The 12,809-nt window shown below is 43.8% G+C and overlaps 2 protein-coding genes across 5 annotated transcripts in view; both read left to right on the forward strand.

The window, feature by feature from the left end:
• Positions 1-354: 354 nt before the first annotated feature.
• On the forward strand, positions 355-2,434 carry setmar (SET domain and mariner transposase fusion gene). The gene is made up of 2 exons (XM_034533946.1): positions 355-527; positions 1,532-2,434. Exons 1-2 carry the CDS (start codon positions 429-431, stop codon positions 2,333-2,335), a joined length of 903 nt encoding a protein of 300 aa, XP_034389837.1. The 5' UTR covers positions 355-428; the 3' UTR covers positions 2,336-2,434.
• A 7,382-nt stretch (positions 2,435-9,816) lies between these two features.
• Positions 9,817-12,809, forward strand: part of itpr1b (inositol 1,4,5-trisphosphate receptor, type 1b) — a 75,143-nt gene continuing 72,150 nt past the window's right edge. For 2 of the 4 annotated variants that reach the window (XM_034531915.1, XM_034531916.1), the window contains exons 1-2: positions 9,817-10,012; positions 11,393-11,506. In XM_034531915.1, the coding sequence (XP_034387806.1) occupies positions 11,415-11,506 (92 nt within the window). In that variant the 5' untranslated portion in view covers positions 9,817-10,012; positions 11,393-11,414. The remainder of the gene's footprint in view (positions 10,013-11,392; positions 11,507-12,809) is intronic. The other 2 variants (XM_034531913.1, XM_034531914.1) reach the window with 1 other exon arrangement.

Here is a 12,809-nt window from a genome sequence, read left to right on the forward strand (position 1 = left end):
TTGCCTAACTAGTCCTGCCATCTTCAGGCCGCATGATGCAGTTGTCTGAATACCCTTTTGAATGCTGTAACGCTGCTCGGGCCTATAAAAGAAAACAGAATAAAGTTACTGTGAGATCACTCGTATCGTTTCGAATGCTCTCCAGCTTCGTCCTCCCAGTAGTCGAGATGAAACAAGCATCTCGTGCTGGGCTGTATTTGTCTTTAATGAGCTGCTGCTGCCCATTTTGTCCTGAGTGACACCAGATGGCCAGACCACGCGGTTCATAATTAGAGGGGTGTAATAACACAGACGCGCCTCTAGAGGGAGCTAGCGTGACGTTAAACTACCGGAAGTTACAGCTTCTTGGTGTGTTTTTCTTCTTTTTTTTGTTGCACATCCCAGTTGACCAGCCGCTGTTTCATGTAAACAAAACAGTAACTTCGGATATGAGTATCGACAGACGTGTGGATTTGAGCAACTGCCTCGAGGATGTTCCGGTTTTAATTGAGCCCACTTCCGCCGCCACGACGTTTCCCAAATTTCAGGTAATATTTAGTTCCGTGTAGCATGTCTCTCTCTCTCTCTCTCTCTCTCTCTCTCTCTCTCTCTCTCTCTCTCTCTCTCTCTCTCTCTCTCTCTCTCTCTCTCTCTCTCTCTCTCTCTCTGGATGAATTATCTTGCTGCAATTCAAATGACCTACGTCTGTGTATAACACATTTCAAACAACAAGCCAAGTTGACGCTGACAGTTCTTCTCACAGGTGTTACATGTGCATGTGTAATAACAGCAACCAGAAACTGTAGCAAAGGGGAATCCAGCCATAGTTCATTGTAGTAATATTATTAGTAATATTGTTATTGTCACTATAGCCTCAGTGTTGTAGCCTAGGATTGTCATAAATGCATTGCAATTAAAGACATAATTGACTAGTGTGTGTGTGTGTGGAAACATATGATATAATATAACAGGTGACCATGTTGAAATAATAATCTCCTGTTTAGGCTTTGTCCCAGAAAACCTCTGGTTATGGCAATAACAAACCAACCTGCAGGCGATGAAATTCTATCAAATGAAATGCACTGTTTTACCAGCAGATGACAGCAAATCATTACAGACACATCCTCTGACGACAATACAGATCAAATAAAATAAGATAGTCCTTTATTAGTCCTGCAGTTCTGTCCTAGTTAACACTTTTTGCTCACGATGCTCTATAAGACTGTTCTGACTGCTTTAAAAAGAATGTTAATGGTCCGTTAAAATGTTAAACTTCCCATGCACATGGACTTTATCTTCACCGCTAAAAGTGTGAGTAGAAACTTGCATGTGGTGATGTGGTTGTTTAAGTTGGTTTTGTTTTACCTGGAAAACATTCCACAACTATGACACAAGAAAAATAAACAAGTAGCAGAACCTCACAATGTAGAAGCTGGAGCCTGCAAAATTGACTTAATGATTGTCAGAAACTTTTGATATTTGATAGACATTTTTTTGTTATTTCCCAGTTCCAAAATGTAAACTTTAACTGCTCTTTGTTGTCACTCTTCAGTATTCCCCAGATAACATTCAGGGACCAGGGTGCACCACTGACCCCAGTGAAGTCACCCTTCCTGGATGCTCCTGCCGTTCCCACTCCTGCTGCACTGAGAACTGCCCCTGCCCGCGGACACGTGGCCCTGCGTACGATGGCGCTGGCGCGCTGCTGAACCTCAGCCCGACGGATTCTGGTTACTGCTCGCCTGTGTTCGAGTGCAACGCCCTCTGCGCCTGCAGCGAGGCCTGCTCCAACCGGGTGGTGCAGGGAGGGTTAAGGCTCCGGCTGGAGGTGTACAGCACCGGGAACAAGGGCTGGGGAGTGCGAGCGCTGGAGGCAATCCCACATGGGACGTTTGTGTGCGAGTACGCCGGAGAGGTGATCGGCCTCGAGGAGGCCAGGCGGCGACAGCTCGCCCAGAGAGCCGGGGAAAACAACTACATCATCGCCGTGAGGGAGCACGCGGGCGCAGGCCCCGTCGCCGAGACATTCGTGGACCCCGCCGCGGTGGGGAACGTAGGCCGCTTCCTCAACCACTCCTGCCAGCCCAACCTGTTCATGCAGCCGGTCCGCGTGCACTCCGTGGTTCCTCGGCTGGCGCTGTTTGCCGGGCGGAACATTGACGCGCAGGAGGAGCTGACGTTTGACTACACGGGGGGATACAGTAACCAACTCCCCGTCGAGCTGCTGTCCACCCAAAGGGACGCCGACATACAGGCCAGTCGGACAGATGGACTCCAGAGGAAAGAGTGCCACTGCGGTGCCACCAACTGTATTCAGTTTCTTCCATTGGATTTATCTATTATCAACCGGGAATGAACGACACTCCATCTTACATCACGTTTTTAGGTTTTTATCTGAATGTCAAGAGGTGGATGTGTCCAAAAAATACTTTCTATTAAAACTATCTCCACTTAATTCTGTCTGTTTTTCAGTTTCCACAATGCAACTGGTTGATGGCTCCGTTAACACAATGAGTCGTGTCATGAGCCCGTCAGCGCGTCCTGTTTGGTCCCGCCGGTGTCTCCCGATGCGTCGCTGTCTCCCACTCAATGTAAGGCGATGCGGGGAAATCTAAAACAGGGGTTTTAAAGTAAACCTTCCTGTCTGTTTTTGTACAGTTCTTTCCATCCACCAGGGGATGTTTGCTCTGTGTAAGACGTTTCCCACCATATTTACAGTCTTGCGGCTGTCATCGTGTCCTGGCACATTTTAAATCCCGTTTCTCACACCAAATCCAGAAGGAGCCCGAAATATCATTTGCACTGACGGAGATCGAAGGAGGGATGTTCAATAGGTGTCTTTCAAAAGCTACACACATGGCTACAGAATTGATCACGACACCTTCACAGTTGCCGAAGCGTTTTGCAATAAGAAGATGACACTGAAATGCTCAGTTAAAGAAATGACTTTAATATGTTTCCATCAACTTGACATTTCTCGTCTATCTTCAATCAATGCAGCTTCTTCTTGTAGATATTCTCAGCTTCTCATTTCTCTCAAACCTCAAGAGAGGTGGGACCAATTAAAAAGGGCCGCGGGGTATTTTTTAAATATAGAAACTTGACGAAGGAGGGGCGAAGGTGTCCCACTTCAGTGTGACCATTCTGAAACCAGGACTTGCTCCGCTCAATCTGCCCCGTTTCTAGTCTAGACCTGCTTTCATCTTATTAATACCCACATCTGGGTTAATGAGGATGGAGACCGTGTTTCATCCAGAATTGGGACCAGTGCTGCAGCCACAGTGGGCCTGAGAGAGACCCGAATCGGAGACTACTGTCAAGTTTATTGTTTTTTTTTGTGTCATCTGGTGTGGAGGCGAATGGCGCAGGTTGTTATTTTGGCCTACTTTTCTTGCCTCCACGAGGGTTACCTGAGTTTTTTTGTTGTTGTTTTTTTTTCTTTTTAAATGGGCTCTTCTATGCATTGTACATGATGAGTTCTACGCTCAGGAATTCAACAACTCTATTGAAATGGAATAGTATGACAAATGCACTTATTCTCTGTCTTGCCGAGAGTTCGATGACTAGACTGATCCAATTCTCATGTTTGTACTTTTTAATCGGAGAGAAAGAACAGCCAGAGCATCTGTAGGAAATATATATTTAGAATAGATGAAATTATCAGGGGAAAAAAAGGATGTTCTCTGTGGCTTTGGGGAAAACTAGGGCAACACCTAGGCTTTTCTCAAACCAAAGTATAGAATGTTCTGGGTCACGGTTTCTCTCTCCGCCATCATCTAAATCTTGTGTGCAAGGGTACCTACAGATCTATCAATTGAAAACAAGAGGCAACCATGAATCCTTTCAATGTGTGGCCCCGGTTGTTTTGCCTTTGGTCACAAATCAGATCGCGCGGTCCTACTACGAGTGTGAGAAAACGCACGACTCGTGGCAATTGTGAGTCAGATGTCCCTGAGATCCCTATGGCAACCGACTATGCGTGCAGGAGGTGATTTGGACAGCAGCGGTTGGTTCGGAGGTGCAACGAAGGCTGTTCTCAGATCCTGACTGTCGGAGAGAGCCGGGCTGTAAATGAATGGCTCCTTTCCAGGATGGTCACCTAGCAACCGGTAGTTAATCACATGAGGTGTGCCTCCCCGTCGAACCCGCTCCGCGGTCCCTCCGCACAAAAACAAGCAAGTGTCAGTGATGCCTTGAAGTGCCTGAGCGTCGTATTTTGAGAGTCTTGCATCTCAGAAAAAGACATCCTGGTGGTTTCAATTGCAGCTTAAATGAACACCCAGAAATATTGCCACATGGTGTTTCATGCAAAAAATTTTTTAATTCTGGCCTCCTTTTGACAGACCTCATTGCAATCTTGGAACTCATCGGCATATCTGGTCTGACAACCATTTAGCCTCTGTGGGCAACGGACGTTATTTCCAACACGTTTGTAGTTTAATGCTTGAGGTCTCACTCTACTGGTTGCCTCAGGATGATTAGATGAGAGGATTGATACCGCTCTCATGTCTGTCTGTCAAATTTGAGGCGAAAGCCATCATTCCTTTAGCTTATCTGAGCATGTTAAAGACTGGAAACGGCTAACCTGACATCGTCCAAAGGTCAGCACCTTTTTTTAAAGCTCACAAATTGACTCCTTTTATATATTGTTTGTTTAATCCGGGCCCCACTTTGATTTCGGCTCATAAGACTTCTGCCTGAATGTCTCGCCAAGTGAAGCTTGAAAGGACAAAAGATACAAAGATACACTTTCATGAGAAGCATCACATCGATAAAGGAGCCACTATTTCAGGATGAGTGACCGGTGGAGAAATTACAACCGGCGGTCCATTTGTTCAGAAATAGAGCAGCTCTCTGATGAGGGAGCAGATGTGTCTTGAATCCTGCAGCCAAGTCGAGAAAAAAAAATAGAAATTGAAAAAACGGCAGCTATCTGCTGGGTCTCAGTTGGCAAAGCATTTTAAAGTCCTATTTGACTTTGTTGTGAATGTATAAAATGTTTTTTTGGGGGGGTTTTACCAAGCAGTACTTGCTGTTTTGAATGACCTATTCCTGTTTCTGTTGTATTGAACAGATTAAACAGCACATTTTTAATTGGTCTTGGAACCTGTAGTTACTGAAACCTATCCTGTTCCGACAGGCTTTCTCATGGAGTAGTTGCATTTTGCAACTTCACTTCAGTGTTAGAGGAAGGGGATGTCAATGGGTTTTATGGGGGTGGGGGGGAGGGATCAAACTGGCTCCTCCCATCACAGATGTTTAGTTATATTTGGCCCATAACATCTGCAGCGGGCTCAGCAGGAAGTTCTGGAGCCCAAGAAGCATCCACCTCCACAGCTGCCCTCACCACCGATCAGACACACAAACACACACACACACACACGCACACACACTACATGCATATCCTTCTATGTACAGCACACTTATTCTTAACTAAGCAGTTTTGGAGTGCACAGTAGCAGTCTGCAGTGTGCTTGAAAGTGGCAGAGTGGAATTAAGAAGGTGTCAATAAAAGGGAAACACAGGTAAGAATGAGTATACGCTATAATTTTCTTCAGAACCTGGTAATGATGGGTGCAAAAAAAGTTAATCAAGACAATTATGCATATTCAGTTTCTTCACGTTGTATATGTCCTATTTCGTACTTGTCTGCAAAAAAAAGTGATTTAGATAACCAGGTAGGTTATGGTGAAGTGTAGTGAAAGTGAGACGAGGAGTCCAACCCTGCTGATCCTAATGGATTACGTGCCGTTCAAGCAGCTTACAGATCATGTTCTGCAGGTTAAACAGGTGACCTCCAACAACCACAGTCACTCTCCTTCGGTGGGATTAGCTCAAACGGGAAGTCTACTAGCTTCTAGTTCCCCCCTCTCTCATTTGTATATGGTCTGGCATGTTGATTATGCCGTAACCAAGAGGATATGCGATGGAGTGATCCTCCTCCTTGTGCACAGTGCTTATGAATAGTGCACACACGAAATGTCACCATTAACACTTATTATCAATAAACTTCTTCACGCAGAGTGGCATACACGGTCCAATTGGAACTTGTATTATTTCTACACTGGTAACAAGTTCTACCATAAAACCACAAGGCCTAATTAGAATATTTCTGCAGCTGGTCTAATCATACTATTTCCATTGGGAATACGCAGGCCATTACGCCAGCATAATTGTCTTTTATTTTTAGGGAGGTAGATTTCTACCTTATACCAGGGTACTGTTCCAATATCTGTTGCAGGCAAGTTAAAGTAAAAAAAAAAGGAGGAACACAAAAAAAGCCTTAACTGTTTTCTTATCTCATCGTTGCCTGCAGTCTGCAAAAGGAGAAGATACCTGATGTATGGTAAACCGCTTTAAGCTTGCGACTGACCCGGCCCTCCAGGGAGGTGATGTGCAGTCTGCGCTTACGTCACAGGCTCAAACAGGGCTGGCAGACACAGAGAGAGAAAGAGGGCGAGAGGGGATAATAGACTGTTGTTTTCAAGCCTTGAGTCATTCTTCCTTTTGTCGGAGCGCCAATAATAGAGCCTAAATTGCCAAGTGGAACAATCTGTGTCGAATATATGTGGCTATCGGTTGAAAGATATTCCACATTTAGCTTGAAATCGCTAATAAGCCATTATCTATGGCGCTCCCTCCCAGTGGCATAATTGTCTTCGGTGGTTCACTGTCCCAGATCCAGAGCCACAGTTTAAGGGCCGCCATGTTGTTCATAGAGTTACAGAGCCGCCCCACACCCATCTCTCCTCTTAACAAAGTCATGATGGGAAATCGAGACTTTAATATTGCTTCCAAAGGGGAATAAAGAAAACACAGAAGACTCTGTGTTCCTGATGGATGCTCTTGACATTTCTGATGAATGCCAGGATTAAATGGCCCACACACAGGACGATGGGAGCCTCAGACAAGAGAACTACCAACCATTGTGCCCACTCATCGGCGCTCTGGGAAGGCCTGGATCTGCACACGACAATACTCTAACACATGCACAATGACGAATCTCGCAATCTGTGCACCCACGCGGGATGGCAGCTGCATTGTTGTCGTCCGTCCGCCGCTGGTTCATTTCCGGGCGTGCAGATGGCGTATTCACTCGTTCGTTAGTTATGCGTTAATTCAGTGCAGAAAAGCCGGCCCTTGCCTTTTAAGTCAGTCGGCCTTTTCATGACCCTTGCTGTATTTCTTTGGGGGAAGAAAACGAAGCAACCAATCTGTCGCGGTCACGCATTGTGTTGGGGAAGCCTTCTGGCAGCAGACAAGCTCTTCACGTTCGGTGAAGGTGCTGTAACGACCCGAAATATTTTGGGGCGGGGAGCGTTGTGTTTTCTTCAAGCCACAGCTGCAATCCACAGACACAGCAGTAGTTGTGTATAGTTGTATTTATGTATACAAACCATTTTTTTATGTTTTGCTCCTTGGTAGAATGGTAGCCAGTCATCTGTACACTGTATCCATGACAACTGAGTACTCAGTGATCTGCATTCAACTTCACTTCAATTTATCCAAAGCCTGGAAATACTTTCAGTGGAGTAAAAGGTTATTCTCGTAGACATCGTGATGTTGTGACTTTGACATCATCGCATTTAGAATGATGCTCCGAGACGGAGCGCTTTTCCTTCATTCTTCTCTTCACAACAATAATGACTCGAAAAAAAGAGAGTGGCTTATCGTATGTTTGTTTTACTTATTTTAATGCTCTTTTGATATAATTTGTTGACAGATTGCAGAACCCTTTAGAGGCAGGCAGAACGGAGAGTGGTGTCGCATGAATAATATTTTTTCCCCTTCATCATATTAGAGCCGTGGTTTTATGTCAACACCGGGAATGTAGCACATTAAAGTGTTTTTTTGTTTAGCCTCAGACTATATATAACATAGCAATCTGCAATAATTTACATCTCAAAGACCTTGCTATGCCCGATGACAAGCAGATGTGGAATGTGGAAAAAGGGGAGAAGCACTTTTATGGTAAGGAACACTTTTGTAGGCTTCACTTACTCCCCTCTTATCGGCCCTCTTAGAGTCTGTAGCTAAGAAACCAAATTAACAGCTCATAATGCCACTCAGCCCATTTTAGGGATGAAAGTGCTCTTTCTCTTCCTTTACCCTCCCCCATCTCTCTCTCATTCAGCTTGCAATTAGGAATGATTAGGAATAATTAAGCTTTTACACAATTTCAAATGCAACCTCCTACCATGTGCAGGCTTTAAATTGGAGGTGAGCCTCGTCCATGTTTTAGAAGAACTACTCTTGGATTCCTGTAAGGGCGGTCAGCCTACACTTTGTCTTCAGCACATGGCAAGTTATTTATGAGTTCATAGTATCGTACAATGATAATTCTGAATTTTTCCTTCCACCAGTGTGTTCCAATTCTAGTAGCTGAAGATGTCACTGTGGGATTTTAATGGGTCAACTCCGAATAAACCAGATCACTCAAAGTTGTGAGGCTGAGGTTTCCAAACGCTTATGATACAAACTTGGAAACCTGGTGCTCCATTAGCAATACTCTGTAAGAGTATGGTAAAAAAAAAAGAAAAGAAGGTAAACAAAAGCAGAAAAAATATACAACAAACATGGCCTCAACTAAACAAACAGGCTTGTCCTCGTCACAAACCGGCAAATCTGACCGCCGTTGGTCAAGTCAGTGTTTTTTGACAGGAGGCTGCACACAAACAACTGATGTCTTTATCTCACGTCCTTTCACACTTTGACACGCACAGCACGAGTTCCCTATTTGTATGGGCAGTATGTGTGCTTCTGTATTTGACATTCTATATAAGTGAACAACTGCAGACATTGACAACAAAAAAATACTCCAGTCACACAGATTCGATCATTCAGAGGCAGCTTCACAGCAGTCTGCAACATGTGATGCGCCTCAAGGAGATGGTAGCGGACATGATGGTCTCGATCTAACGGAGCTGGGGAGTTTTCTATTTGATCAGTCAAGTATCAGCTACTGGGGGTTCAAACAAGACCAAGAGCTGACAGCCACACTAAATGCTCTGAACTTAGGCACAGTGTTGCGTTGATGTATGCTATCTTCCACAGGCTAACATGGTCACAATGGATGACAAACATCTTAGTTTGTGTGTCTAGGTGCACAATTTAAATCGGTACCATACTGATTGATCATAAATAAATTACAATGACGATAAAGTATTATGACCCATGGAAACTTTGAGCTGATGATGGCAATATAAAGATCCCTGCAGTCACAGCACGATAAAGCAGTATTTTGTGACAATCAATCTAGGTGATGTAGAGATATCCATCAGAATACATGGAACCGACGTTAGTGCATCGCCTTAGACAATGGGACTCGTCCTCTGGGGAGCATGATTATCTGTATACATAATTTCATGGCAATCCATAGTTGTCAAAATCTGTCTGTATGAGTACACCACTGTGGTTATTGCTTATAGTACTATGACTATTCCTAGTTACTAGTTTTGTAATGATACTAGTCACCTGAGAAGAACAAAACGCAATTTATATTGTATAATTTTGTCACATGTGTTTTATTGAGATGTGTGCTCTGTCAGGGAAGAAGAAAGTATGCTAATTGAATTGATTTGAATTGAATAAGGCCAGCAGTCAAGATAAAATAAATAAATAAATATATATATTTTTTAATTAAAATTGTAAATGATCAAATAAAGCAAGCTCATTTATATCAAGTTGGAGTATCAGATACCAGTTGAAAGCGCTGCATGTGAAAGCCTTTTCTTTAAAAAAAAAAAAAAAAACCCTGAAGAACGACATTACCCAGAAAGCTGCGCTGCAATATAAATAGTAACGAAAAGGGGCGTTTCCACTGTGACATGTGGAGGAGGTAAGAAGCGGATTGTTGCCGAGGACGCATTCAGCTGTCAGAGATAACGCCGCTCAGCCTGCTCTTACCTGGAGTTTCACCACCATGGACTTAACCGAGGATAGCGCTGTGGAAATTATCCTGTGCTGACCCACTTCGTTCACGCACTTCTCTCTCTCCCTCTCTGTCGTTGACGCCTGCTTTAATTTCTGCCAGGTAAAAGTCCTCATCCGTCTGTAGTTTTGCGGCTCGAGCGTTGTTCATTGTCTCAACTGAGCTGTAAGCATCCCTGTCAAGGAAGTAGCCCACGCGCGTATTTGTTGCTGTTGTTTTGCTGCAGCTCGTGCGTTGAAAAGTGAAGGCGCCTTGACATATTTAGTTTAGCTAGCTGAAGATGTGTGTGGTGTGTGTGTGTGTGCGTGCGTGCGTGTGTGTGTGTGTGTGTGTGTGTGTGTGTGTGTGTGCGCGCGCGCGCCCGTGTGCGTGTGTCACAAGACGGGTCACTTCACTTCCCATGTGGCAACGGGCTCTAAATTGAACAAAACGCACACTTCGTGTCGCAGTAAAGCACGGAGTGGCGTGGGGACATCTCAACCTGGGTAAATATGACCTTCAACTTCACGCGGACCAATCTATATTTTGTGAAAACGAACGTCAAATGCAGTGTGACACATGTGTCATATTGTGTGCTTTCCTCCTTTTCAAGACATTAGTTTTTTTGTTTTTTTTTTGTCGTTCCAAAGCTGCACACTGTATGCTTGTACCAAGTTTTAAGCTAAAAACTAAAAGAAAACATGTTGCCCGCCCCTCTAACTTCGTTCAGTGCATGCTCTCAAGCTGGACACAGACTGAAGAAAAGGTGACCTACATTTAAGATGCTCATGTGCAGGCTGTTGGCGTGACACGGCTAACGATAGCACGGTGCACAGAGACATTTTAGCTTAGGGTTCCTGGCAGGTTGATTGTTTTTCTCTCTCCATTGTTTCAGTCCTAAATAATTATATGCATTATAATAATAATGCATAGAATTAGTTATTATAATTAATATAATAACACGCACACACACACACACACACACACACACACACACGTGTCCACACTTTTTAAGCTGTAATTCTTGAGCAGTTTATCAACTCATACAACTCTGTCATGGTATTTGTCTTCTCAATGTAGGCATCGAACCCATGCTTACACAAACACACAGGCCACATCCATACAAGAACAAATCTTTATAGCCTCATGTCCAATGTTGATGTGATTTGAATGTCACTTCTCTACTTGCAAATCGTCACTCATGATCTGACAGCAGTATGGTGCTCTGAGGACGAGCAACAACAAAACAATTATACTTTGGCCCCAAACTAATCACCCACTGCAGCAGAAGCAAAGTGTGTGTGTCTTAAAACTAACTCAACTTATTCAGCGATGGCTAGACACCCTGCGTGTGCAGGAATGTGGAGCTGCAAGATGCATTACTGTGAATTCACTTTTCTGGTAATCGCTTAATTGACAAGCTGAGTGAAACGTGTGGTTTGATTGAGCTCTGCAGTATGTGGGCGACTGCTCTAAAAGCCCTTTGGTGTCAATCTTTTGCAGGTGGAGTCGACCCTGAGGAGCCATGTCGGACAAGATGTCCAGTTTCCTCCACATCGGGGATGTTTGTTCCCTGTATGCGGAGGGCTCCACCAATGGATTTATTAGCACTTTAGGGTAAGTCTGTTTTTTAATGTTTTCTCCACCTCCACGCCACAGGGTTCCAGGTGAGCTGGGTTATATTGCCCCTTGTGCAGAATACACATCTATAAAATGGCATGGGCTGCAAAGTACACACAGTTAGTCATGTAATGATCCATATGATTGCCGTTATTGAGTTGATGGGCTGAGTATAATGGATGGATTTAATGCCCCTGTTTGGTTGGTGGCAGTTAGTGTCAACATAAGAGTTACCCATTTGTTCCTCCCCACTTGATGGTGAATAATAAGTGATATGAATTCTGTGGCAACAAAGAAATAAAGGGAAACAAAAGTTGTATTAATAGTTAAACTAGACAGGGAAATGAAGGTTTGTCACCTCCTCACTCAAGCTTATTTTGACCATAGTAAAAAAATGACACATTCAGCGCATATGAATCATTTATATCAAATGCACTGAATGTGTTGTAACTTGTTATGTTGGTCATTCTTTTCACATGGCGTCTATTGCACTTCTGACTTTCTTTTTTTTTTGGAGGTGGGGGGTTCAACATTGAAATGAAAGGCCAAGCCAATTTTCTCTGCTGTAATTTGTCCCAGTAATTAAATTTAAAAACATTCTTGGCCCTGTCTTGTGTATTTTATTAGTAAGAAGGTCATATTTAACGCAGATGACTGCTCCATACCGTACGCAAGTGTTGTAAAATAGCAGTGTCTTGTAATCCCATGTGGGTCAGATGTTTGGCATGACACAGAAGTAGGAAAAATACTTAACTGCTGTACAGAGTATAGAAGAAGAAGAAGAAGAAGAATTGGAGCCTTTCACAGCTGAACCGGATGAACCGTGTTTCTTTTCAACTTTAAGTTTCAAGTTAATGAATCCCACATACATGTGCTTCTTGCCGTTGCGCTCCGCTAATAAATGGGAAAATTGGATCTAGTCAAATGTCCATTTTCCTAATAACCTTATGGTTATGTCTTTATCTAGGAGCAGAATACCGATTCGCCCTAGAAAACATTGTCTGACAAATCTAGATACCTTGAGAAGTGGTGGATCCTGTTTAAGTCATTGCTCTCGTATTCTCGTTTTTTTTTTTAAACTTCCTCGATGTTCTGTGCTCAGTTGGTAGTCTGGCCTCAGATTTCCCCGTCTACTCTCTTCCTGCTGCACGCTGAGCACAATTTACTAAGGTGCTTGATTTCTTCCCTCCTCCCTAACGTGCATGTCGTTATGAGCAATTTTAGCAAATCTTGACATGCTATCGACAGTCACAGTATCGAGGGAGAGGGGGAGAGAGAAAGGGAGGGGAGAGGGAGAGAG

The sequence above is a fragment of the Cyclopterus lumpus genome, chromosome 5 (assembly GCF_009769545.1).
Source record: "Cyclopterus lumpus isolate fCycLum1 chromosome 5, fCycLum1.pri, whole genome shotgun sequence".
Classification (NCBI taxonomy): Eukaryota; Metazoa; Chordata; class Actinopteri; order Perciformes; family Cyclopteridae; genus Cyclopterus; species Cyclopterus lumpus.

Coding starts and splice junctions, on each gene's coding strand:
- setmar (XM_034533946.1), top strand. CDS start 429: ATGAGTATCGACAGACGTGTGGATTTGAGCAACTGCCTCGAGGATGTT. Junction 528..1,531: donor CGACGTTTCCCAAATTTCAG/GTAATATTTAGT, acceptor GTCACTCTTCAG/TATTCCCCAGATAACATTCA.